At 45.8% G+C, this 24,861-nt stretch overlaps 2 protein-coding genes across 4 annotated transcripts in view; both read left to right on the forward strand.

The window, feature by feature from the left end:
- The first annotated feature begins 1,516 nt into the window (after positions 1-1,516).
- On the forward strand, positions 1,517-17,692 carry PTAFR (platelet activating factor receptor). Of its 2 annotated transcripts, XM_077337108.1 has the most exons (3): positions 1,519-1,636; positions 6,202-6,381; positions 12,651-17,692. In XM_077337108.1, exon 3 carries the CDS (start codon positions 12,670-12,672, stop codon positions 13,780-13,782), a length of 1,113 nt encoding a protein of 370 aa, XP_077193223.1. In that variant the 5' UTR covers positions 1,519-1,636; positions 6,202-6,381; positions 12,651-12,669; the 3' UTR covers positions 13,783-17,692. The 2 variants fall into 2 exon arrangements, with proteins under 2 accessions (XP_077193225.1, XP_077193223.1); XM_077337110.1 differs by lacking the exon at positions 6,202-6,381 and having other exon boundaries at positions 1,517-1,636.
- Positions 17,693-18,685: 993 nt separating this feature from the next.
- The window catches only part of EYA3 (EYA transcriptional coactivator and phosphatase 3), a 75,686-nt gene continuing 69,510 nt past the window's right edge, over positions 18,686-24,861 (forward strand). For both annotated transcript variants that reach the window (XM_077337103.1, XM_077337105.1), the window contains exon 1: positions 18,686-18,841. The gene's annotated coding sequence lies outside the window, so the exon portion shown is untranslated. The remainder of the gene's footprint in view (positions 18,842-24,861) is intronic.

Consider the following 24,861-nt stretch of genomic DNA (forward strand, 5'->3'; position numbering starts at 1 on the left):
TTGTATTGTTATAAACTGAGTTATTTGTATTGTTCCAGCTTGATGTAAACCGCCCTGAGCCTTCGGTGGTATATAAATATAATAAATAAATAAATATTTAGAACCAAGTTTGAGTCCAGTGGCACCTCGAAGGCCAACAAATTTTAATTCTCGGTATAAGCTTTCATTTGCATGTGCACTTCTTCCGAGATGTGCAATGAATCGGAAGAAGTGTGTATTGGTATGTATCATGCATCTGAAGAAGTATGTGTCTGCATGTATCATACAAGTGGATGTACCTGAAAAGGCATGCACACACGTGAAAGCTTATACTTAGAATTAACATTTGTTGGTCTTAAAAGGACTCCAGTTCTGCTGCTTCAGACCAGCACAGCTACCCACCTGAATCCAGTGTATTTAGTTGGGTTTATTGTCAATAAAATGTTCTCAAAATTGTGCTGTGGAAGAAGGGTTGGTTGTTATATGCCGCTTTTCTCTACCCGAAGGAGTCTCAAAGCGGCTTACATTCGCCTTCCCTTTTCTCTCCCCACAACAGACACTCTGTGAGGTGGGTGAGGTTGACAGAGCCCTGATATTACTGAAGAAGAAGAGTTGGTTCTTATATGCCACTTTTCTCTACCCGAAGGAGGCTCAATGCGGTTTCCATTTGCCTTCCCTTTCCTCTCCCCACAACAGACACCCTGTGAGGTGGGTGAGGCTGAGGGAGCCCTGATATTACTGCTCGGTCAGAACAAGTTGATCAGTGCTGTGGCGAGCCCAAGGTCACCTGTCTGGTTGCATGTGGGGGAGCGCAGAATCAAACCCAGCTCCCCATATTAGAAGTCTACACTCCAGACCACTACAGCAAGCATAATTAGAGAGACGGGTTCAATATTCCTCTGTGAGCTCTACAGGGATGCCAACCTCCAGGTGGAACCTGGGAATTCCTTGGGACTTCAGCTCATCTCCAGACTACCAAGATCAGTTTCCCTGGAGAAAATGGATGCTTTGGAGGGTGGAGTCTATGGCACTGGGTCCTACTGGGGTTTATGACATTGAATCCTACTGGGGTCCCTTCCCTCATTTTCCACCCCCAAATCCCTAGGAGTTTCCCAACCTGCATCTGGCATCCCTACACCACCACCCCATCCTCTGCCAGTGGCCGTGGAGGACCTGACAATGTAGCTCCACGACTGAGTGGGAATTTGAACACAAGTCTCCCTTATCTGTGATCTAGCACTTTCAAGCCCTATTGGTACACCCTGAGGTTCTGAGGCTTCTTTATGTGGGTATGATATGTTTCTACACAAAGTAAATGGGGTCATGTCCAGAGGCAATGCAACCCAGAAGTGCTGCCGCTGGAATTTCTTCCTGTTTGAGGAAGCACGGACTATATAATATTATTGGCCTTTTGCCTGGAAGGAAGGCATCTGCCACGGAACGAGACCAAAGTCTTAACCCTGAAACCAGCTGAAGAGGCTGTCAGACAGTGAGTCACTTACCTGAGAGCCCCACTCCCTCTTTCCCCACAGCTCCTTCCGGCTTGCTAATCTTGGGAAATGAATTCCATGTTGCAGAGAAAGATGCCTGGGATTTCCTAGCACTTGTCTTGGAGCTGGTTCCGTGGTACCTCCAGAGTCCTTGTCTTTCTGAAAAGGTAAGGTTCCCCCCTCTCCATCTTATCCTCTCTGTCCCTGGGCATCTGTTCTTTGTGATTATGGGTCCCTCCAGAAAAACCTGTTAAACAATCTCAGTCTTATGAGCGGAAGTTCTTGACAGCAGATGTGGAATTATCAGATCCCTCCTGACTATTGATGCATGGGGGGAGAGGAGGGAGAGGGATTGCCAGATCTAGTCTGGGAAGCCCCTGGAGATTTGGGGATGGAGCCGGGATAGGACAGGGACCTCAGTGGGGTGTGGTGGCATAGAGTTCACCTTCGAGAGCAGTGGTCCCTAACCCCCGGTCCAGGACCAGTCCATGGATCAGTCGGTACCGGGCCGCGGCTCCTCCTCGTCCTCCTCACCAGCTGCTGCCTCAGGGGCTGCCCTGCCACTCTGCCACCAGCTCACCTTTGGTGCTCTCCAGCGGCCGCCACGGCTGGGGCTCCCCCTCAGCATGGCATTGCACAGCTGCTGCTGGCAGCGCCCCCCAGTGGGCGGCGGGAAGTCAGGGGCACCGGCAGGAAAGCAAGTGGAGCAGGGGCTCAGGCAGTGGTGGCGTCCCTTGTCAAAAGACTACCCCCTCCCCCGGGCCTCAGTAAAATTGTCAAGCGTTGACCAGTCCCCAGTGATAAAAGGGTTGGGGACCACTGCTCTAGAGCATCCATTCTCTCCAGGGGAACTGATTTCTGTAGTCAGATAGATGAGCTGTAATTCCAGGGGATCCCCAGGTCTCACCTGGAGGCTGGCATCTCTAATCTTGCGAAGCAGCAAAGGGCAACCATCCAGGAGATAAACTCACTTTTCCCTGTCTCACCTGTGCGCTGGGGAAAGGAATGAGACTGCTGTTCACCTCTGTGAAGCAGTGTTTTGCTTTAGATGGGTGCTGGGAATTCTTTGGGGGGGTGTACATTGTGTTTGTTAGGAATGACATGCTTTTTCACACTCTGTACCAGTTGCTGGCAGGATCTGTAAAATAATGAAGGGCACAGAGAATGAATAGAGATTGGGGACTCTTTGCCTTCCTCTTTGCTACAGAAACTACACAGAGAGAGTAATCCTATAATCCCAATTTTGGACGCAGCTACTAATCTAACCATAAGACTGTGGGGATCTTGCTCCTCATCATAGCTATGCAGGCAGTGGAGCAGGGGAAGGCATCTGGGTTCCCATGAGGCAAACCGCAGCTGCAGACATTCTTCCTCTACCACCCCCTCCAGACCTCCAGCCTCTTCCATGCAACACCCCTCACAACATCAGCAGGATGCCTTCATCCCCTGTACCTTCTCACATTACCGATGACAAGTACCCCTTGTTCACATGCTCCCTCTCATGGTGTGGAGGGACCCTCCCAAGTTGCACACTCAGTGGTGGGTCACAGAGAGAGAAGGTAGTCAGCCACCCCTTCCAGTGGCTACTCTCAGGGGACGCAATTGCAGAAGGTACCTGGGGATCTCCCCCAATTCAAACCAGCAGGCTTCAGAACAGCAGGAGCAAAAAGGCTCAGGAGAAATGAGATCACCCCCAACACGTTTCTCCAATAAATGTGCGTGGTGTAGGCGTGTGACTTTTCAATCGGGACGGCGGCCAGACGTGAGAGGGTGTCTCTTAGGATTGCCCCAGGGAAAAAGCAGGAAGGCTGTTGGTTTTGGAGGATTTCCAGCAGGGGATCTGTAGAGATTCAACAGAGTAAAGTGGTATTCTTTTTGTCTAAAAACACTCTCACGTTTTCTGTGAGCAAGTCTCTAAATAGTTTACTAGCAAAACATTTACAGTTGTATAGAACCCATATAAGAAACACCGTTTCCGGACTAGACTGGTTGATATCTTCTACATACTAACAGGCATCTTATCTCGCAGACAAGCACAGATTTACAGAAGTGCACAGTGGGAAAAGAACCCTGCCTATTGTGGTTAGTTCCCCCCCCACCCCTACTATCTCTCACTTCACAACTTCCTAGCTGACTTATATAAACTGGAAAACAGTAACATTGCCATTTCCATTCCGTGACTAGAATGGATGCATATTCCAACACCCCTTCTCATCCATCAGGCACTGAATTCCTGGAGTTTCAGTCCTCTTCTAAGGTTTTCAGATCTTCCTCTTGCTAATAGTTAGGTGAACATATCTGCAATCATATTGTCAGTAGGACAAAACTGGGTTTCAGTAAGTCCTTGTTGCTGCATTTCTCTTATGGAAACACATCTGACAGCAAAATGAGTACTCCTTGCCTTTATGTTTAGCAAGTGCTATGCATGCTTGATTATCTGCAAATAAAATGATTGGTTCGGGTTCTGCAGGATCCAATGTTAATAAATAATCCATTCCTATTCACTGTGTGCATTTGAAGCTGATATACACCCCGCTTCCATTATGGATTTTGCAACTACTGATTGCTTTTGACTTGTCCAACTTATGAGATTGTCTCCATAAAATAAGAGATATCTACTTGTTGATTTAAGAGCCTCTTGTGGCACAGAGTGGTAAGGCAGCAGTCATGCAGTCTGAAAGCTCTGCCCATGAGGCTGGGAGTTCGATCCCAGCAGTCAGCTCGAGGTCAACTCAGCCTTCCATCCTTCCGAGGTTGGTAAAATGAGTACCCAGCTTGCTGGGGGGTAAACGGTAATGACTGGGGAAGGCACTGGCAAGGCCACCCTGTATTGAGTCTGCCATGAAAATGCTAGAGGGCGTCACCCCAAGGGTCAGACATGACTCGGTGCTTGCACAGGGGATACCTTTACCTTTACTTGCTAATTTATAGTCAATCTTGTCTTCTCCCCAATCAGCATCCATATAACCAACCAATTATGGTTGGTTACTGGCTGACATTTTGAAAGTCTACTGTTCCTTTAAGGTATCTTGCTAGGCTTTTCATGGTTTTTGTGTCATGATGATTAGGTATATTTGTTTTTCTACTTAAAATGCCAACTGCAGCACCAGAGAGATATCTGGTCTGTAAAGTATATGCAAAGAGTTTTCCAATGCCTTCTCCATATTCTTCATTAGTTTTAAGAGGTATTCCATTTAAGTTAAGAGACGCCAGTTCTAGTGTATTCATAGGTTTCACTTCTTTTATATCTATGGATTCTGTGAAGTCCAGAATTTTATGGGTTTTATCCAGAAGAAAACGTCCATTTTCAGTTCTTTCTATCATTCCTAAATATTGGTGTATTGTACCTAATTGCTTATACCTTTTTATTTTTTCATCTATTTCTTTTACATCATCACTATAAGATCATCAACATATAAATTAATATATGCTGAAGTTGTCTATTCTTTATTTTTGCTTCCCCTTGTTTTAAACCTTGTTCTTGTAGAAGTGTAATTCATTTTTTGTTCCTTATTCTGGCAACAGGGTTGTTAGTACTCCCACAGTCCCTTAAAGGAGAAATTAGATCTCTAACCCCCAACTCTTCTCCACCATGTAGTTCAAAGAACCTACAGAAAGAGACCTCTCAGTATTGTGTATTCATTTGCAAGAAAATCTTCAACCAAAAAGACACTTTTAGAAAAATGAGATCTATCATTTGAGTGTGCAAACCCTGCAAGAAAAAACTGCAGGGGAAAAGATTTTTTAAAATCTAAATATTGGACAAGAGGATAAGAGGGGGAAACAAAACTTGTAACAATAGATTTAGGGGGAAGAAAAGTGCACAAAAGGGGGCTGCAGAGAAGGCAAGCATGCAATGGGAGGGGAAAGGAAATTGCACAATCAGGGGGATGGATGAAGAGAGAAAGTAAGGGCCATCAGGGAGATGGGATTTCCCCCCCTCCACACTAGGTCCTTAAAGGTCTCAAGCCTCACCCCACGGGACACCATTTTACCTAACCCACAATAGAAAGCAGAGGACTATAGGGTGCCTAAATTACTAGGTGCACATAATGAAGACACTCATTTCTAGTATTTCCGTAGGATCTGGTATCTTCCTGTTCTGGCTGCTGAGATTTCTGCAGCAAAAATCATGAAGCAGATAATGCCCTTCCTTGAGAACCAGTGTGGTGTCATGGTTAAAAGCATTGGGTTAAGAACCAAGTTTGATTCCCCACTCCTCCTCCACAAGCAGCCAGCTGGGTGACCTTGGGCCAGTTACATTTCTCTCAGAGCTCGTTCTGCCCCACTTACCTTGCAGGGCGTCTGTTGTGGGGAGTGGAAGGGAAGGCGATTGAGACTCCTTCAGGAAGCAAAAGGCCAGGTACAAAAGAACAGCTCTTCTTCTTTCTCAATGCCATTTCAAACTTGGGTAGAGAAACTGGCAGAGTCCGTGAATGGTGACAGGTGTTCACTGACTGACGTTCAGTGGCAGACAACTGGCTGGGGCCTTAGGCTTTGCCAAAGCTGAAATGGCTTTTTTGTGGTTTTGTAATCTGTTTACTGGATGCCATTAGGTTAATGACAACAATAATTAGCTCTGCTTTAGCAGCAGGCTGAATCTCTAGAAGGCATTTCAGGAACAAGCCAACCAAAGAATACCTCAGAGCTTACCATGGCTTCTCCCACCCTTTGTGGTAAATCTGCCATTCTCACTTCCTTGGTTGTGATCTCACTGCTTCCTCATTTCTAGGTGCTTCTTGTTGCATCCTTCTCATTTCTGGCTTCCTGGGCGAAGAGCTGGCAAGCAGAGGTTAGCAGAAATATCGCCCACAACCTAAAATACAATTTGCTTGTTGATGTACTGCCATTCCCATGGTCTGCCCAAGGTTTGGACTCAATAGAGAACCGCCAGCCTCTAGTCTAGAGTCTGGTAAGTGGATGTTTTTCTTATGGATGCAATTCATAGAAATTGACCTCTGGACATCTAGACTTCTCGGCTAAGGCTTCTTTGCTCTGCCGGTGTCCAGTGTTCCACAGTGCAGAAATTTGAATCAATTCCTGTGTGTATATGAAGTGGAAGCCAGATCACTATTTTGTCTAGCCTAGTAAAGTCCTCTCTGACTGACAGTGGCTTTTCAAGATCTCAGGTAATTAAATGTTTTTCTCAACATTTGTCATTGTAGATCTTTAACTAGAGATATGCGGAACTGACACTGGGACCTGCTGTATGCAAAATACATGGTCTACCAGTGTCCCTCTTCAACCCTGTCTAATTTAGTCTTGCTGCATCCTCAGCTTCCTTTCCATGGCTCAGCACAAAACAGAGGCTACCTGTGGCCTCTTGTGACTTGAGGCATGAAAAGGAGGATTCTTTGTTAAGAGGAGTGACCATCTCATCTTACTTTGCCTCCAAGATGGCTAATTTCCAACAACTGGCAAGAACAGAACTAGAAAAGAATGCACTGTTGAGTCATGCGCTGTTGACCCTCTGCGATGGGGTGTTCAAGGCTAGAGATCAGCAGAGGTAGTTTGCTGTTGCCTTCCTCTGCACCGCAACCCTTGTCTTTAAGTGGTCTCCTGTCCACGTACTGACAGTGACCAACCCTGCTTAGTTCTCCAGACTTTATGAGTTTGAGCTAAAGTTTGGCTGCTATAACAAAACAAAGGGAAGTACATTACCAGGAATGCATGTCAATGTGTTATTTCCAATGGCAGAGTTGACCTTTGGTTGGATTCAAAATAAGACTAACCAGATCTTTGTATTCAGTAATTTGGGCACTTCAGTCTATGGATAAGATCCTATGAATCCATGGATATGGACAAAACAGGGAGATGCAATGGGTTTTGTGGTTTGTCATGTACCTGGTTCCATGAGACATAAATTCTTTTAGCATCAAACAAACTGTTTGGTTAATGATGTGGTCGAATGCCCACCCAAGCATGCTAGAGAAACCAGACTCAAAAGAGATCTCTGGTTGCCTCTCCTTTGCCTTCCCACCAAGTTTGGCGAGGTTTGGACTCAAAGGGTCTGAGTTATGGTTTCCCAAAGAGGGTACCCCAAGGAAATTGCTCTCTGGGGAAATGACAGGCACAGGTTCAGGAATGTACAGGATGGATCCTGCCAAGTTATGTGCAGATTTGATTTGAGAGGGGCTTGCCAAGTGCAGGTTCAAAAGTGTATAGAAAGGCCCCCTGCAAAGTAAACATACCAAATTCACAGGATGGAGTCTCTCTCTCTCTCTCTCTCTCTCTCACTCACCTTGAAAGTTCATGCTTGTTCATGCTTGTTGGCCTACCATGAGTTCAGTTTGTGAACCACAGACTTTAGCTCATGAGTCAATTGTGTCCATCCCTAGGGAAGTCTCCTGTTGCTAGAAGGCACTGGCAAGGACCCTTCTCAATCTATAGACCTATAATTTTTAAATGTGATAGGTTAGGAAGAAGCAGACGAAAAGCTAAACAGAGGAAGAAGAAGACAGAAAATGGGATTTTGTGGGGAATGGGGCATGAGACCTTCTTCTGGATCTGCCACAAGAGGCAACACGCCCTTAACTCCCCCCCCCTCATTCTGCTCAATTCCTCTTTTGTGTGATGTGAACAGAGAGAGCACTTCCACATACCCTCCAATAGGTCCCAGAGTAACCCAAGTACTCTCGCAATATCCTCGTGTGCTTCTTGCAACACTCTTGTTCTCACTTCAAAGACCACTGTGTGAGCTTTTCCTGCCCTGCTACTTGCATTGGTCCTCGGCTGAAACCTTTCCTGCCCTGCCTTCTGAAGCAAGGATATTCATAAACAGACCTTAAGCTTCCTCTCCTTAGTGAAAGGATTCTTTGAGCTGAAAAATGACAGGAGGGGAAAGAATTAAGCAGCGTGTTTTGTTCTGGTCCTACTCAGAGGCCACCTCAAGAAGCTACTTAAAGAAACAAATTGTCAGGAACCAAGCGGTGGAGACCCAGCAGATTCGCACGACAGACATCACTCCTGGGCTTTAGGATGAAGCTTTAAGTAAAAGTCTTTATTTGGAGAATCAGGACAAAGATCAGCACATTGCATACGGTCTTAGACAGGAACCTTGACAGAGACGCTGGGGAAAGGGGTTGCATAGCATATATACCTTGGCATGGGGAGGGGGACATAGGGGCAGCATTTGGCAGGAACATTGATTCACACAGAAAGAGCAATAATGTCCTCTGATCTGAAAGGTTCCAAAACAACCCATCTGACCATCTGGTGTTTAGACTGAGTTCCCAGCCTTGTGAGAAGAGATAAGGAAGTGAATGCAGGATGACCCTTTGAAATGCAGGAGGAGTTGGGAGGGGCACTCTCAGGCGGGCCTAGGAAGGTGCCACAACTCAGTGGGAGATCCTGGAGCGCAAAGCAATCAAGGGAACCTCAAAAGGGGCGAGTACGGGTCAGGAACAAGGGGTTCATGACACAAATATGGGCATCCAGGTTAATGAGAAGTTTGAGTCTTTAATGCAATAGGACAGCTCTATAGCTGTCATCAAGAGCCTCTTGTGGTGCAGAGTGGTAAGGCAGCAGACATGCAGTCTGAAGCTTTGCCCATGAGGCTGGGAGTTCAATCCCAGCAGCCAGTTCAAGGTTGACTCAGCCTTCCATCCTTCCGAGGTCGGTAAAATGAGTGCCAAGCTTGCTGGGGGGTAAATGGTAATGACTGGGGAAGGCACTGGCAAACCACCCCATATTGAGTCTGCCAAGAAAACGCTAGAAGGTGTCACCCCCAAGGGTCAGACATGACCTGGTGCTTACACAGGGGATACCTCTACCTTTACCTTTATAGCTGTCATCATCACCCACAAGGGTTCTTCTGTCCCTGATTCAAGTGGGTAGCCATGTTGGTCTGAAGTAGCACAACAAAAATAGCACCTTTGAGACAAACAAAGATTTGTTCAAGGCATGAGCTTTCGAATGCATGCACTCTTCCTTAAGTTGCTTAATTTGTATATTATGACACAGTTTACTCATTTGCGACAATTTGCTTTTGCCTTATACCTCCACAGTTATGATGGTTGTTCATTTAATCTGAGGAAGACTATTTTTCTTCCATCTCTGGTCTGTGAACAAATGTGTGCCCGAGGACAAAGGTCATCCAAAGTCAAAAAGAACTCTCTGCTTTGAATAGAACAAATTGGTCGATCCTAGCAAGTGTGTGAATGGGCCAAAGTGAAAATAACAGATAAAGCTGAGGGTGTGGTCTCCAAGAGACATTGGGTGCAGAGTCCCAAAGGTAGTGCACTGATAACACACAGGTTGGGATTGTGCAAGGGTTGATATAATGTTTGAAATTCCTGGGCCAGCCCCTAAACTGCCCATGGGAGGGTACAGTGTGACCTGATTGATGATTGGTTATAGATAAATCTGATAGATGTACTGGCAGGTGATATACCCAAAGTGGGAGGAATGGGGAATGTAACGTATGCCTACTAAGTTGAACAATAATTTGGCTAGATTTATCCTGAAGAAATTAAACTTATATGTGGCTTGGAATCTGAATGCGGTTACTAGAATCTTAATGGCCTGTATTGTCCCATCAAAATACAATAGGAAATACAATAGGAATCATTTAGAGCAAGAGAGATGCAGACAGTTTGGGGTAAGGAGATAGGACTTGGAGAACCAGTAAGTTCCTGAGAGAATGTCCCTTTCCTATTGACAGGCTGATTTATGGCAGGCAATCCCTGCAAGTGGCTTTCAAGGCAGAGGTGGTTTGCTGTTACATTCCTCTGCTGAGTCTTCCTTGGCAGACTCCCTTCCAAGTACTAACCCTGCTTTGCTTCTGAGGTTTAACATGGAGCTATCCCATGCTGACTTCTCTCCCATGCCTTCTATGATGGAACAGGGAAATATTGTCAGCTCTACTTTACTTTCTTCAGGGTTATATTCAAACCAGAAATAAAAGTTAACTCCTTGTTTAACTTTGTGGGCTCTATGTCTCGGGGAAAACATACACACACACATGAGTGAAGATCTCAGCCGATACCTGTTTTAAGAAATCAATAAAGAGGGGCAGTGTTTGAATGGACTAGTGCATGAACTTCCAGCCCCAGAAATTGAGTGAGTTGTCATTCATTCATTCATTCATTCATTCATTCATTCATTCATTCATTCATTCATTCATTCATTCATTCATTCATTCGACTTCTATACTGCCCTATTCAGCAAGCTGGCTCAGGGCAGTAAACAATATAAAGATTTAATGCAATAAAGCTAGAACAAGTAAAATTTGAGTTGAAAATTAATTTTAAGAGTCATTGACACAAACAGGTTAAAAGCACCAGTGACATTTCATCCCTCAGATGAGGCAAGGGTCTGGCAGTAATTTGGGGCTTCTTCCATTCAGTGTGGGTAACCAGGAGGTGGATGGGTAGGGCCATGGAAGAGGTCGATGTTATTTAGCTTTGGCCCCAACCAAAAGTTCTGTTTTACAAGCCCTGCGGAACTGTGCTAGTTTTGACAGGGCTCTGATGTGTTCTGAGATCTCATTCTACCAAGAAAATCCCCTGGCCTTGATTGAGGCCAAACATACTTCTTTAGGGCCAGGGAACACCAACTGGTTGGTATTCATAGAAAGGAGCATTCTTCAGGAAGTGTAGATAGGCGGTAGACATTCGTAGCAACTTGATTGAACAACTCCTTTAAAAGTTTGCCAGAACATCATGATGTAGATCAAGCAAAGAAGCTGCTAAGTGATGAGTCCCCCCAGGTGACAACCCAGCTAAGTTTTGTGCCGCCGCCATAAAAATCCGATGCTCCAAAGTAGCATAGTTTTAAGTTCTATTTTATGATCTTTTAAAAACTGTATTATATTACATGACCATATTCTTTTGGTCTCTTAGGTATCTACTTCATATAACTTGGTCTGAACGACTGTAATAAAGTTTGATTGATAGATAGGCGGTCTCTCAGATATGCTGGACCTGGACCGCAGATGGCCCTATGGGTGAAGGCCGGTTACAAAAGGGGGCTGAGCTGCCCTGCCTGGTGATGTCTCTGTGAATGAGAGACAGAGGTGAAATGGTCATGGCTCTCTATAGAGATTTTAAGAGATGAGAGAAAGGTAGTGATGTGTGATGGCTAGGCCAACTTGTAACCCTGAACCTGAGAGGTGTAGATTGGTAGGCACTCTGTGTGAGTGGAGAAAGGGCACCACACTTCCTCATTTCCTCAAGTGTCTTTAAAGAAATATTTCTGCAAGAAGCTGGGGAGCATACAGAATTAGATGAACAGGGAATGGGGAGCATTATCTGCTCCAGGTATAGAGGTAGTGGGAATGAGCAGAGGTTGGGGTGGAGGCAGGAGATCAATGGGTAGCTCTTGTTAAGCTACGGCTGATGCTACTTTTGGGTCATTTCATACTGAAGGACCCTTCCCCCATGACCAGACTCAGCAGTTAAGTTACCACATCCCTGACTGCCTAGCCTGGCTGACTAACTGTGCAGCTAAGGTGGACTGAGTGGCATATCACAAAGTCTTCTTTTGACCTTTAGAGAAGAACTTTCACTTCCCTCCAAGGCACTTAATGGCAATTTGCTGGGAACATTAACAAAACTGCAAACGCCACTCCCCCCACCACGCTTTTCAGACAAAAACTAGATGGCAAAAAAGGTGTGGGGAGAAACCAAAAATGAAGATGGCACCTCATCACTGACCCCCCCCCCTTTGGAAACCTGCCTAAACTAGAAGAAGAGCTGGTTCTTATACGCCGCTTTTCTCTACCAGGAGCCTCTAAACGGCTTACAATCGCTTTCCCTTTCCTCTCCCCACAACAGACACCCTGTGAGGGAGGTGAAGCTGAGAGCCCTGATATTACTGCTCGGTCACAACAGCTTTATGCTGTGGTGAGCCCAAGGTCATCCAGCTGGCTGCATGTGGGAGGAGCGGGGAATCAGACCCAGCTTGCCAGATTAGAAGTCCACGCTCCTAATCACTACACCAAGTTGGCTGTTGTTCTTTGGTAGTTTTATCTCAGTAGGGCTTTTCATCAACATATCAAGCAATTTTCACTGTGATCAGTTTTTTAAAAATTTCAAGTGTTTATATCCAAGCCCATTTGGCGTTGTAACAGAAAGCAGAGTTAAAACAAGTGTCAGTAAAACAAGGTTACAGACATTATGAGGAATTAAAGACTATCTGTGCTTGCTCCTTCTGCATGACTTATTTCATTCTTATTTTTAGGATAAGAACAGAAAACCACATGCTCCACATTAACGCAATCACAATGACTACAGCAGCGATGCCCCAAGATGGTGAAGAGAAAAACATTTCAACCCTCGGTGTCCATAATCAAGACTGTAATGTGGACTCTGAATTCAGATATATCCTATTCACGGCTTACTACAGCATCATCTTCATTCTGGGCTTCCTGTCCAACAGCTATGTCTTGTGGATTTTCACTCGGGTATACGCTACCAAGAAATTAAATGAAATAAAAATATTCATGGTCAACCTGACCACGGCGGACCTGCTGTTCCTGGCCACGCTGCCCATGTGGATTGTATACTACCACCACAAGGGGGACTGGATCATGCCTGCTTTTTTGTGTAATCTGGGCGGCTACTTGTTTTTTGTCAATACTTATTGCTCGGTCGCCTTCTTGGGGGTCATAACGTACAATCGATACCAAGCGGTAACTAAGCCAATTACGGCTGCTCAATCCACCACACGAAGAAGGGGCATCTATGTGACGCTAGCCATCTGGGTACTTATCGCTGTCCCAGCCATATACTTCCTTGTTGACGAAGGCATCACTGAAGAGGTGGTTAAGGGACATTCTTTCAAACGGTGTTTTGAACGCTATGACACTGAGGGTAATATTACTCCTGTCCTTGGTTTCCATGTGCTCATATGTGTTTGTTTCTTCCTCACCTTCCTGGTGGTCTTGGTGTGCAATGCATTCATTATCCAGACGCTGTTGTCCCAACCGGTGCAGGCCCGGAAGAGCGCCCGTGTTAGGCAACGAGCACTGTGGATGGTGTGCACCGTTTTGTCCGTGTTCATCGTTTGCTTTGTGCCCCACCATATTCTGGACCTGCCTTGGACTTTGATGGTTCTTCAGGCATGGAAGATCAACTGCCCAACCCAGCAGCTGGTAAATGACCTCCATCAGGTGACCTTGCTCCTCCTAGGTGCAAACTGTGTTCTGGATCCAGTCATCTACTGTTTCCTCACCAAGAAGTTTAGGAAGCACCTTTCCGAGAATTTGAAAAACATAAAAGACAGTCGCAAGTGTTCTAGGCAAACAACAGAGACGGGAACGGAGGGCATGGTTCCTTTGGAAAATTTCACTCAGAACTGCATTAAGCCATAAAGATCACTAGCTATAGTGCAGGTATTCTGGCATGCTCATTCAGTGCCAAGCATACACTGATGAACAGCAACTCTAACCAGATACATTAAAGTTATCAGGTCTTCCTAGAAATAGCCACAGGACTGTGGTAAATTCAGACCTATTTATGAGAGGCAGTGACTCAGGCCCAATGCAGAAACCACAGAGAACCATAACCAAGTTATCTGTTGCTGTAGTGAAAAGAAGATATGGAAGAAGTCCAAATTTTTTAAACTCTGAGAATTGTGTTTGTGCTTTGGATTAGTATGCAATGAGGGCATGTGCTTGATAGTTAATTCTTCCCTTTCAGCTGGAAGATATGTGAATTAATATCTCTTTGGCCATGTAATATAATTTGCTCAGGAATTCAAGAGAAGGTACCATAGCAGAAAGGAGCGCTGCGTTCTTCATTGGCCAGTGGCCATGGGCTCTGAGCCCCAAAAGGACATTTGCGAAGTTTGCAGAGGGCTTAACTATGAGGTTCATGAATGGTTTCAACAGCCCATAGGGTAGAAATCAGAACTATCCCAGGACACAGGTAAAGCTGAGACACACTGACTCAAGGTCATCCAGGAAGTTTTGAACTGCTGCTCCTAGATCCTACTTCAGGACACCAACCACTACACCACTCTGCCTCACTTGATGTATATACTGGTTGACCAATGAGAGAGGAGTGGGGTTCACCAATGCAGGAGGAGAGCAGACATAGTTAATCAGCCAAATCTACAGTGTTACACCAACAGGGACCTTTCCACTCAGACTGTTCTTCTCTTTCTTGTGTGCTTGTATGTGCTTACTCTCCCTTTTCTTGCATTGTTAAATATACATACCATTTTGAATGATTTCACAAGAAAATGCCACTCCTAAGAAATGAGACCTGCAGGAATTTGGGCCTGCAGTACAAGTGGAGGGTCAGTATAAATTATGCCTCCTGATGCTGGTGAAAAGCAATCACAAACACAAATAGTTTGACGTAGACATTCTACAAGTGGAGGGAACAGTAAGGCAGTGAAGTCCAGAAATTGGAATAGTACAGCTGGAGAAATCAAAGTTGGAGAAAACCAGGAAGATGGGAAGAACAGATGTTGCAGTGCACAGGCAAAGGGGAAAAAAAAACTCTTATTCAAAGAAAGACCTTAACAAGGTAACCCAGGTGCTGCAATAATGTAACAGGAAGCTGTGGTTGCTAAATTGGTTGCAACTCAATGTTTTCTCTAACCTTTTTCCTCTACTGAGCAGAGCAGTTCATGTCCTGAGCAGAACATAACTGCTGTCGTCTTAAAACGAGCAATGGTCAGTGCAAGACCATGTGCAGCTGCTGAGCCGGCCTTCCTAAGTTACTGAGCAGTTGCTCATGCGCACAACTAAGAGGGAACGCTGAACTCAACATCCTCATCTAACAATATCTTCTTTTAAAAAAAATGAGACCTTTGGTATACTAGGAAGGAATCCGCTTGAAATGTTTGCCATGTTGTAGCTTTTGTGTATTTTTCGCAACGAAAAAAACATATATTTTAGATCAGTGGTCACCAGCCTTTTTATCATTGGGGACCGGTCAATGCTTGACAATTTTACTGAGGCCCGAGGGGGGGTAGTCTTTTGCCGAGGGATGTTGCCACCGCCTGAGCCCCTGCTCCAATTACTTTCCTGCCGGCGCCCCTGACTTCCCGCCACCCGCTGGGAGGCACTGCCAGCAGCAGCTGCGCAGTCCTACGCCGATGGGGAGCCCCAGTCATGGCAGCTGTTGGAGAGCACCAAAGGTGAGCTGGCAGCAGACTGGCAGGGCAGTCCCCGAGGCAGCAGCCAGGGAGGAGGACGAGGAACAGCCGCGGTCCGATACCGACTGATCCATGGACCAGTACTAGTCACCGGACCAGGGGTTGGGGACCACTGTTTTAGACACTTATTAAGTGTCTTATTAAACACTTATTAAGATCATTGTAGCTCAATTCTAAGTAAGAATGTAGCTCTTTCAGAGATTTGTTGCACCATTTTTTTTAATATCTAAATCTATCATAAACCAGGGCTGCAACTAGGGCTGGCCCACTGCTGGGAATTTTGGAGGATCCATAAGGGGTAGAAATGATGTTGACATGATGTAATTTCCATGACATGCATTTCTCCCACTAGCCTGGATATAAAGGTAGGTGAGAAGTCCGAACTGCTAGATTGCTTGGCTGAAGCAGGCAAATGGTAAGCTAGGTGTAACAATGAGCATGTGTACTCCTGTTGCAGTTAATGGAACTTACCATTAAATATTGTGAACGAATTCTAGAGAATTGGCATTTTGAATTGGCATTTTGAACTGGCATTTTGAATTGGGTTACACAGAAACTCAAGCTATTCCATTTTAATTGCAGCTGGCAATGCAGTAGTATGCAATAAACCCAAATCTTCTCCAAGTTAGCTATCTACGCATTGCTTTTGAGTATTGTAAAATAGCAGGACTATGCATTCCATATCCTCATATTTTGGGATTACAAAAAGAAAGATAAATCTAAAAACAGTAATATGTTTTTAATAGGAGCAAATTTCACAAAGTAATGAGTCAGCTTTCAAGATCTCTAAAACCCTTCTTTAGTATGAATGTTTTGTGTGTGCATGTGCGCACACACAAAGAGAATGGGAGAGAAAGGTGTTTTGGGGTCAAGACAGAAAAGCCTCGGTGTTTTTGGCCTGTAGACTTCCTGAAGTGAAAATCAGATCAAAGTTTTAGACATGAGTTGGTTAGATGGTGATGGATGCAAAGCAGATTTCATGGGGCACAACATACATCTGGGATACAGAAGCCAAAACATCTAAAAAGCTAAATGTCCCTTTTTAAATGGCACCTCTTTACAAGTAAAGACCTGACTGCAAGACTGTTTGAAGGTGTGTGTGTGTGGAGGTGAGGGTTGAATGATGCGTTACGATAGAGATGTTTGCATTGCCTGGAAATGGTATTAAGGCTTTTTTATATTTATAAAGTACTAACAATTTGCAGAATTCAAGTTTGCCTTATTTTTAATCTATGCAGATTTGGGACTGACTTCTTCATTTATGATTTCTTGTATCAGGATGCATTTAACCTTTCTAAGGAAAACAAGATCTTTGTGTTTCCCATAGCAAACACTGAAGTATGGATAACATGGGTGTATCTTTATACATTTGTATACATCCGGAAATCCTGGTTGAACCACAGCATCAGTGTTCACATTACTTTCATAATATTATGTGCCAAGTATTATATCGTTCCAGGGTTGGTCATGGTTACAGCCCTGTAGTTGAAAGCCAGACACATTTGTAATGCGTGAAGACTACAGACACGTGTCTCGATATCAAAATCATGGACCAAAGCAAGATGGGCTGAGAGGTCCCTCTTTCTTGGCCGCTGGCAAAGCCTGCAGTGTTATTGGTTTTTTCCCCCCTGTTCTCAAGTTTTTAAATGTTAGCATTGCATGCTGAGACAATCAGTGGCATCTAATCTAAGATAAGATAAAGTGGCAAGGAACCAAGTAACTGCAGGAACCCTTTAACTAAAATAAACTATATAAGCATCGTATGCATCTGGAGATTTTATTTCTGCTTCGTGGGATGATCTAATTCTATAACCACCGAACTAACGTCAGCCACGAAAATGCATCGGAAGTTGACTAAAACTTAACTGACCCTGAGAGCAATTAGAACAATTACCTATATTTCCATTTAGTTTTAATTTGTATTTTAGACTGATAGTCTAAGTGTTTGATATAATGCTATTTTATGAGTAAAACCATGTTTTAGCCATATTATTTGTCTAATTTGTTATATTGATTTTGATAGTGTTCTATGTGAATGTTGAAAAATGTTTTATGTAAACCGCCCAAAGCCGTAGGGAAGGGCGGTATAAAAATATAAATAAATAAATAAATAACTGTGAAATTATTTGGATTTTGCTGGTCTATGACTGCAATAAAGATATGTATGTATGAACTAACGTCATGCAATACCTTTTAAAGAAACAGTTAAAACCACACAAAAGGGGAAGGAAGCATTGCTGTTGCTCATGTTACCTTTGGTGATAAAAATAATTTAATTATTTATTCAATTCATATATACCAGCTTCCCCTTTTATAAAAAGAGGAAGGAAAACAATGGCAGAAGTTAAAAAAAAAAAAAAAAAACAGCTCTGCAAGTCTGCATGTCCTAGTACCAAAGGAGTTACACATACTTAATTTGACTTTACAACGGTACTTGTTAAAAGTTTCTGGTAGTACCATGGCAAGTGGATGGGGGGCAGATAAGTCCGGTAGCATTTTATTTCGAAGAGGCCTTGGCTGGCCTCCACACCTTCTTCTACCTGTATATAACTGGATCGGAGCCACGCAGTATGATCTAAAGCGAGCCTGTTAAAATGGGACACAATCTCTGGCCTTCGCAGCATACCTTTTTTGGTATGTTTATTCACAACAAAACACCGCAATAAAATCAATTACTGAGGCGAGACGGCCCCTCAAGTCATCCACCAGAAGAGCCTTCCCCAGCGCGCAGGCGCCTTAAACCCTCACGAGCGTCTCAGCGCTGCCCCCCTTTCGGACGCCGCGGAGGAAATTCCGTAAGAGCCCCCTACTGGCCAAGCCTCACTACTGCACCCTCCGCGAAGCAGCCTGCAGTTGCGGGGCTTGGCCGGTAGGGGGCTCGATCAGAATTCTCCCCCCAAAAAACTTTCGGCGTGAGGGGAAGGGCGAGGAGAAAAAACGCCACTAACCCCCCTCGGTCCCCAAACGCGACCTACACACGCAAACCCGGCGAAACAAACCCGTCCTTTACGAGCGGCAACGGCTTAAAGCCGGATAAGCGAAGGGAGGGAGGGGGGGTTTGAGCAAGCAACCGGCACTTTGGCCAACCGGCTCGCCTCCCGGACGTCATATCCTCCGGAGGCACTTCCGCTTCCGGGTGTGAGAGGGCAGCGAGGGGGGGTGGTTGGGTACCCGCTTTTCTTTCTGGTCAACCGGCCCGTTGCCGCCGCCGCTCCCGCCATGTCGCCTGTCGCCGAGGTCGGCGCCGCAAAGGCTTCGTCACGGTGAGAATTTTTTTTTAAGACAGCCCCTCCCCCCCTTTCTCCCTCTCGCGCGATCGGTGGGCGTGGCTTGGGCAGCTGCCGCCGCGGCCCCTCCCCTCCGCGGCTCACCGTACCCCCCCCCCGGCGCCGGTTACCCGGGCAATGGAGGGCGTGGGGGGAGGGGAGAGGCGCGGCCGCCCCCTGGCCTCGGCCAACGGCTCTTCCTTCCCTCGCCGCGCGACGTCTCCGCCCCCTCAGCGCGTTCGGCGGCTGTTCTTGCGGGGGGGGGGCTTGACACGGGGCAGGCCAAGGTTGAACGGAGTCTACTCGCGTGGCCTGGCGCTGCTAACCCTCTTCCCGTCAGAGGCTGCCTAGCAGAGCCAGTGTGGTGGTCGGTGGTTGGTCTAGGACAGCGGGGACCGGACTGTAGCTCTCCAGATGCAGGGGCTCGTGATAATTGGGCTCCATGGACATCTGGAGAGCCACGCTTTGGCCACCCCTGGTGTAGTAGGACCTGGCAGGCACAGACTCAAATTTCCTGGTGGAGGAGAAGAACACGGTCAAGTCATGGCCGACTTACGGCAACCCCGTAGGGTGGCCAAACTGTGGCTCTCTTGATGTCGTGGACTACAGTTTCCATGAGCCCTTGCCAGCATTGTGTGAGACCCCTGGTCTAGTAGGATGTGGAAGACCCAGACTTGAATTTTCTGGTGGAGGAGATCATGGTTAAGTCATGGCTGACTTACGGCAAACCCATAGCGTGGCCAAACTGTGGCTCTCCAGATGTCGTGGACTACAATTGCCATGAGCCCCTGCCAGCATTGTGCTAGACTCCTGGTCTGGTAGGATCTGGCTGACCCAGACTTGAATTTCCTGGTGGAGGATGAGAATGCGGTCAAGTCATGGCCGACTTACGGCGACCCCATAGGGTGGCCAAACTGTGGCTCTCCAGATGTTGTGGTCTGCAATTACCATGAGCCCCTGGCAGCATTGTGCTAGACCCCTGGCCTCGTAGACCTAAGACTCGAATCTCCTGGAGGTGGAGGAAATCTCTGTCAAGTCATAGCCGACCTACGGCCAACCCCATAGGGTTTTCAAGGCAAGGGATGTTCAGGGATGGTTGGCCTATGGCCTGGCTCTGAGCAGCAACCTTAGACTTCCTTGGTGGTTGCCCATCCAGCATATGCTGGGCCCCTCCCATGAACTGAATCCTGAACCGACCAACCTGTGGGATCATAATTAAGAGGTTAACGTTGTCACCATTAGTATTGGAACTGTTACATGGAAATGTCATTGGAATTGTTATCACTGGTGACTGAAGCCACTGTTACTATTGTGTTCTACTTTATGTTATTGAATTATACTGTACATCCCTATGTTCGGTGTCAACTGCCCTGCGCTGTAAGGGAGGATGGTATATAAATATAAGAAAGAAAGAAAGAAAGAAAGAAAGAAAGAAAGAAAGAAAGAAAGAAAGAAAGAAAGAAAGAAAGAGTGTGACTGACTGACCGACCAGGGCCAACCCTTCTTAGCTTGAGATGTTGATTAATTAATTAATTACATTTACATACTGCCTTCCCCTGAGGCTTACATGGATCATAGCAGAACAGGACAATACAGAGAAATTAGTAGCCATGGAAATTAGTAGCAAAAATAACAATGGAACAAAATGTACAGTTGAAAAATAGAACAGTAATTAAAACAGCAATTCACACTGAAGCCTACTGATGGACCCATGGCTGGTCCAATTCCTGTACAGAAGTTCATGGTGGGGGGGCCCTCAAGGGCCAGTGGAAGGCATTGGTTCAAGTTAACCTCAACCAAATGTTTGGTGGAAGAGTTCCCTTTTACAGGCTCTGCAGAACTGTGATGAGATCAGGCTAGCCTGGGCTGTCCAGCTCAGGGCATGCATCTTCTGTGCTAGAAAAGTTTTTGGAAGTCTTTGTGCCAGTGGTGCACTTTCAGTCGAACCTACCACACATGATTGTTGTGAGGATAAATGTGAAGAGAATGCTGTAATCCACTTTTAAGTCCCAGTTGGGAAGGAAAGTGGGGTATAAATTAAGTAAACAGCAACAACCAAGAACCCAGTCCAATATTTTTATATGTGCATGTGTATTATAAATATGCACCCACCCACACAAGGAGGCACCAAATGACAACTAGGTTGTGTTTTGGGCTTTTGTTTCCTTCCCAGCCCAGCCCAGCCAACAAAATATGACAAATACCAAGCCGCCCATTTTCCTTGGTATTGTGTATAATGCCTGGCAATAGACTCTCCAGGGTCTATTGTAATGAAAGACTTTTGTGGGATAAACAAAAAAAATGACAGGAATGCCTATTGGAAACACTGGAAGAGGCCTAATTGGTTATGGAATATAATGGGAATCAGGAATGCCAATTCACCTGCATAAATTGAATTGAATGAATGAATGAGCTCCATTGAAATACATTACAGCATACAATGACAATCCGTAAAATAGAATGAGGGCTCTTTGGCCCAGATAAAGTGTCTTGGGACTGGAATGACAACACTTCTGCAATTCTCATGGCAGTCATTCCATTGTGGAGGCTGTCATTTCAGTCCCCAAATACTTTGCAGGGTGGTCATTCTTGTCCTAGAGCATTGATTCCTGTCCCAGGGCTGTTATTCCACTGGGCAAGTCTGTATTTGCAGTTACAGAATGATTATTCTATTCCCTGGGCCTTTGTTTCCTTCTGGGGGTTGGCATCCCAGGCCCAGAACACTTCCAGGAGCTGTCATTGTAGTCCTAGAACAGTCATTCTACTCCCATGGGCCATCATTTCCTTCTGGGAGTTATCATTCTAGTCCTAGCTAAATTTATCTGGTTCCAGGGACTATCATACCACTCTGTGGGCTGTCCTTCTGGGCCTAGGGCAGGTTTCTCAAAAACTATTCCACCTTTATGGTACAACTTTTGTATGATCAATGGAGCCCATACAAGTAAATGGCCATTCCTGGCTCCCATTATATCCCATAGGCTTTCAGGACTCTCCCAGTGCTACCAATGGGTATTCCTGTCATCTATTTTAGTTCATCCCTCAGAAGGCTTTTGTTACAAGTGACCTTAGAGAACCACTGCTGGGTAGACTGCAAAATGCCACTGTGGTTTTACCTTATATGGAATACTGCCATTGGTTCATCTAGCTCAGGGGTCCATGGACCACAGATGTCCATGGACTACAATTCCCATGAGCCCCTGCCAGCATTCACTGGCAGGGGCTCATGGGAATGGTAGTCCACGGAATCTGGAGGGCCGCAGTTTGACTACCCCTGATCTAGCTCATTACTTTCTATTGTGATTGACTGTGGCCTTCAAGTTTTCACAAACAGAAAGCCTCTGCTTCCTGGAATCCTTTTAACTAGAAATGCTATGGATTGGAACCTGAGATTGTTCACATACAAATAGTTCAGTCTGCTGCTGAGTCACACAGAGATATTCCTCCAAATTTAGGAACATACCAAGTTTTATGAACATGGCTTCTACAGAATCAGATGACAGACCCATCTCCCCAAGGATTGCCTTCTCTATCTGGCAGTGTTTCTCCAGACTCTAAAGTAAAGAAACGTCTTTCCCAATTCTGGCTACTTTAGATCATAGAATCATAGAGTTGGTAGGGACTCCTGGGTCATCTAGTCCAACTGCACTATGCAGGACACTCACAACCCTATCGCTCATCCACTGTAACCTGCCACCCCCTTGAGCCTTCACAGAATCAGCCTCTCTGTCAGATGGCTATCCAGCCTCTGTTTAAAAATTTCCAAAGATGGAGAACCCACCACTTCCTGAGGAAGCATGTTCCACTGAGAAACCACTCTGTCAGGAGCTTCTTCCGGACGTTTAGACGGAATTTCTTTTGAATTAATTTCATCCCATTGGATCTTTGGCTGGAGATAGTTTTGGGATGGAATCTACCTCTATGTGTTTTGAACCTAAAGTACTATAGCCCCTTGGGCAATGTGGGTAGGATTTGAATGAGACGGATCGGTTTGATCAAACAGCCAGCCTACAACCGTTGCTGGCTCTCACACATGCAGGATGTGCGTTTAAATAGTTTGTTACTGCTCCCACAATGGTTTGCATTGAAACTATCGGGAATCCTTCTGATATACTTATCCTTTGGCAGGCTCGCAACTGATACAGTCCAAAACAAGGTTTCCTAATCAGAACAGTACCACGAGTCAGATTGGTAATTTCAGAGATTACTCATGCTTTACTTTTACGTTTGGGTACAAAAAGTATCCGAGTTCATGTTGGCAAACTACAGTCAACTGAAGTGATGCCATCGGTGTGACTCGTTGGATTTTTCTGAAGTAAGTTCAGATCCAGGGTTGGGAAAGGAATGTTCCTCTGTGACAGTGTTCAAGAACAGGGAATCTGCTGAGCTAAAAGCGTGATTTGCCACTAATAGATCTCCATGTATCGTCCTGTTTTAAAACCTGCACTACAGTTTTTAAAAAAGATTAAGAGTGCCTTGATTCTGTGTGGATTCAAATGAGTAGCCGTGTTGGTCTGAAGTAGCACAATAAAATCAGAGTCCAGTAGCACCTTGAAGACCAACAAAGATTTATTCTAGGTTTGAGCTTTCGAATGCAAGCACTTAGTCTTAGTCTGAGGAAGAGTGCTTGCGCTCGAAAGTTCATGCCTTGAATAAATCTTCGTTTGTATTAAACTGGACTCTGATGTTATTGATTCTGTGTGGATGAAGGTGATTCCCTTTTGTCAACGTCGCTGCTGACCAAGTGCCAGGTGCAAATGGGCGATGCCACAAGATGTCGAGACAAGATAACTTATCAGAGTCATCTTGTTACCATGATATATGAAATCATCCCTGCTTCTTCCAGAATTATAGCAGTTTGGAGTCACGCTAAAAAGTCTGCGGTTGCATGTGAAAATTATAACCAAGCCCCTGTGTTAACTGCAGGGACAGCCCCCACTTTCCTCTCCAATTCCATAGCAGCTTACAGCATTGTTCTGTCCTCTGCTGTTTATCCTTACACTGGCAACCCTGTGAAATAGGGTTGAGCTGAAAAAGAGCAACTGGGCTGAGGTCACCCAGTGAGCTTCTAATGCAGTGGTTCTCAACCTACCTGATGGCGTGACCCCCTTTGGGTCGCTGAGGGTGCCCCTGCCACGACTGCGACAGCAGCTTCGGCAATCCAAAAGGAGTCATAGGATTGCATGCTCTGGTGCGATCACGGAAGCCCGAAGCGGTCAGCACCGTGAAGGGGAGGGGTGCTGGCACCGGTGCATCAGCCAGCACCCACATTGCAGGTGCAGGCCTCTGCACCTGTGTGTGGGCGCTGGCTGGTGCATCGTCGGTGACAGAGCCCCTCTTTTCTGCAGCACTGGCCACCTTGGACTTCCATGATCACATAAATGGCCGTGTGCAACCCTTGCGCCATTAGGAAGGTGGCAGTGGGTGCGACCCCTGGGAAAAGGGTTGATCGACCCCTCCTAGTTGTCATGACCCCCCAGGTTGAGAACCGCTGTTCTAATGGCAACACTCTGACTACTGCATTGTACTGGAATAAGGGGCGGCTTGTGGAATTGGCAGGTCATGGAATTTCTTACAAAGTTCTGGGCATCAAGGCCGGTTAATGCCAACTTCCCCTTTTGTTAAAGAAGCCTGACAAGAGATCAGAACCCAAAACAACAGCAGTTCAAGCATATGATGTTCCAGAAAAGAATTTATGAGGCCATCTTTGTGGCAGCTGACTCACGGCATGCATTCTTTCAGTGTCCTGATGGGGGTGTTGGCATAAGCCAGTTGACCAGATTTAACTACACAGGAATTGGGGGGGGGGGGGAGAGATAGCTCAGGAAGCCCAAACTGACATCTAGAAGATAGAGCTGGCAGCAAGGAGAGGGGACAGAGTGACACCCTTCCCCCACCATGAGAATACCTCCCCTTTGTGTTGGTCAGACATCAGGGAAAGAGGACACAGTAACTCCATTAGCAGGCAGGTGCTGCTGAGTCATGTGTTAGCCCCCTCGCTTTCAGTCTTTAGGAGGCAG

Source organism: Paroedura picta, chromosome 5 (assembly GCF_049243985.1).
Source record: "Paroedura picta isolate Pp20150507F chromosome 5, Ppicta_v3.0, whole genome shotgun sequence".
Classification (NCBI taxonomy): Eukaryota; Metazoa; Chordata; class Lepidosauria; order Squamata; family Gekkonidae; genus Paroedura; species Paroedura picta.

Excerpts from the sequence above, each read along its gene's own strand:
- PTAFR (XM_077337110.1), top strand. The coding sequence starts at position 12,670 with ATGCTCCACATTAACGCAATCACAATGACTACAGCAGCGATGCCCCAA.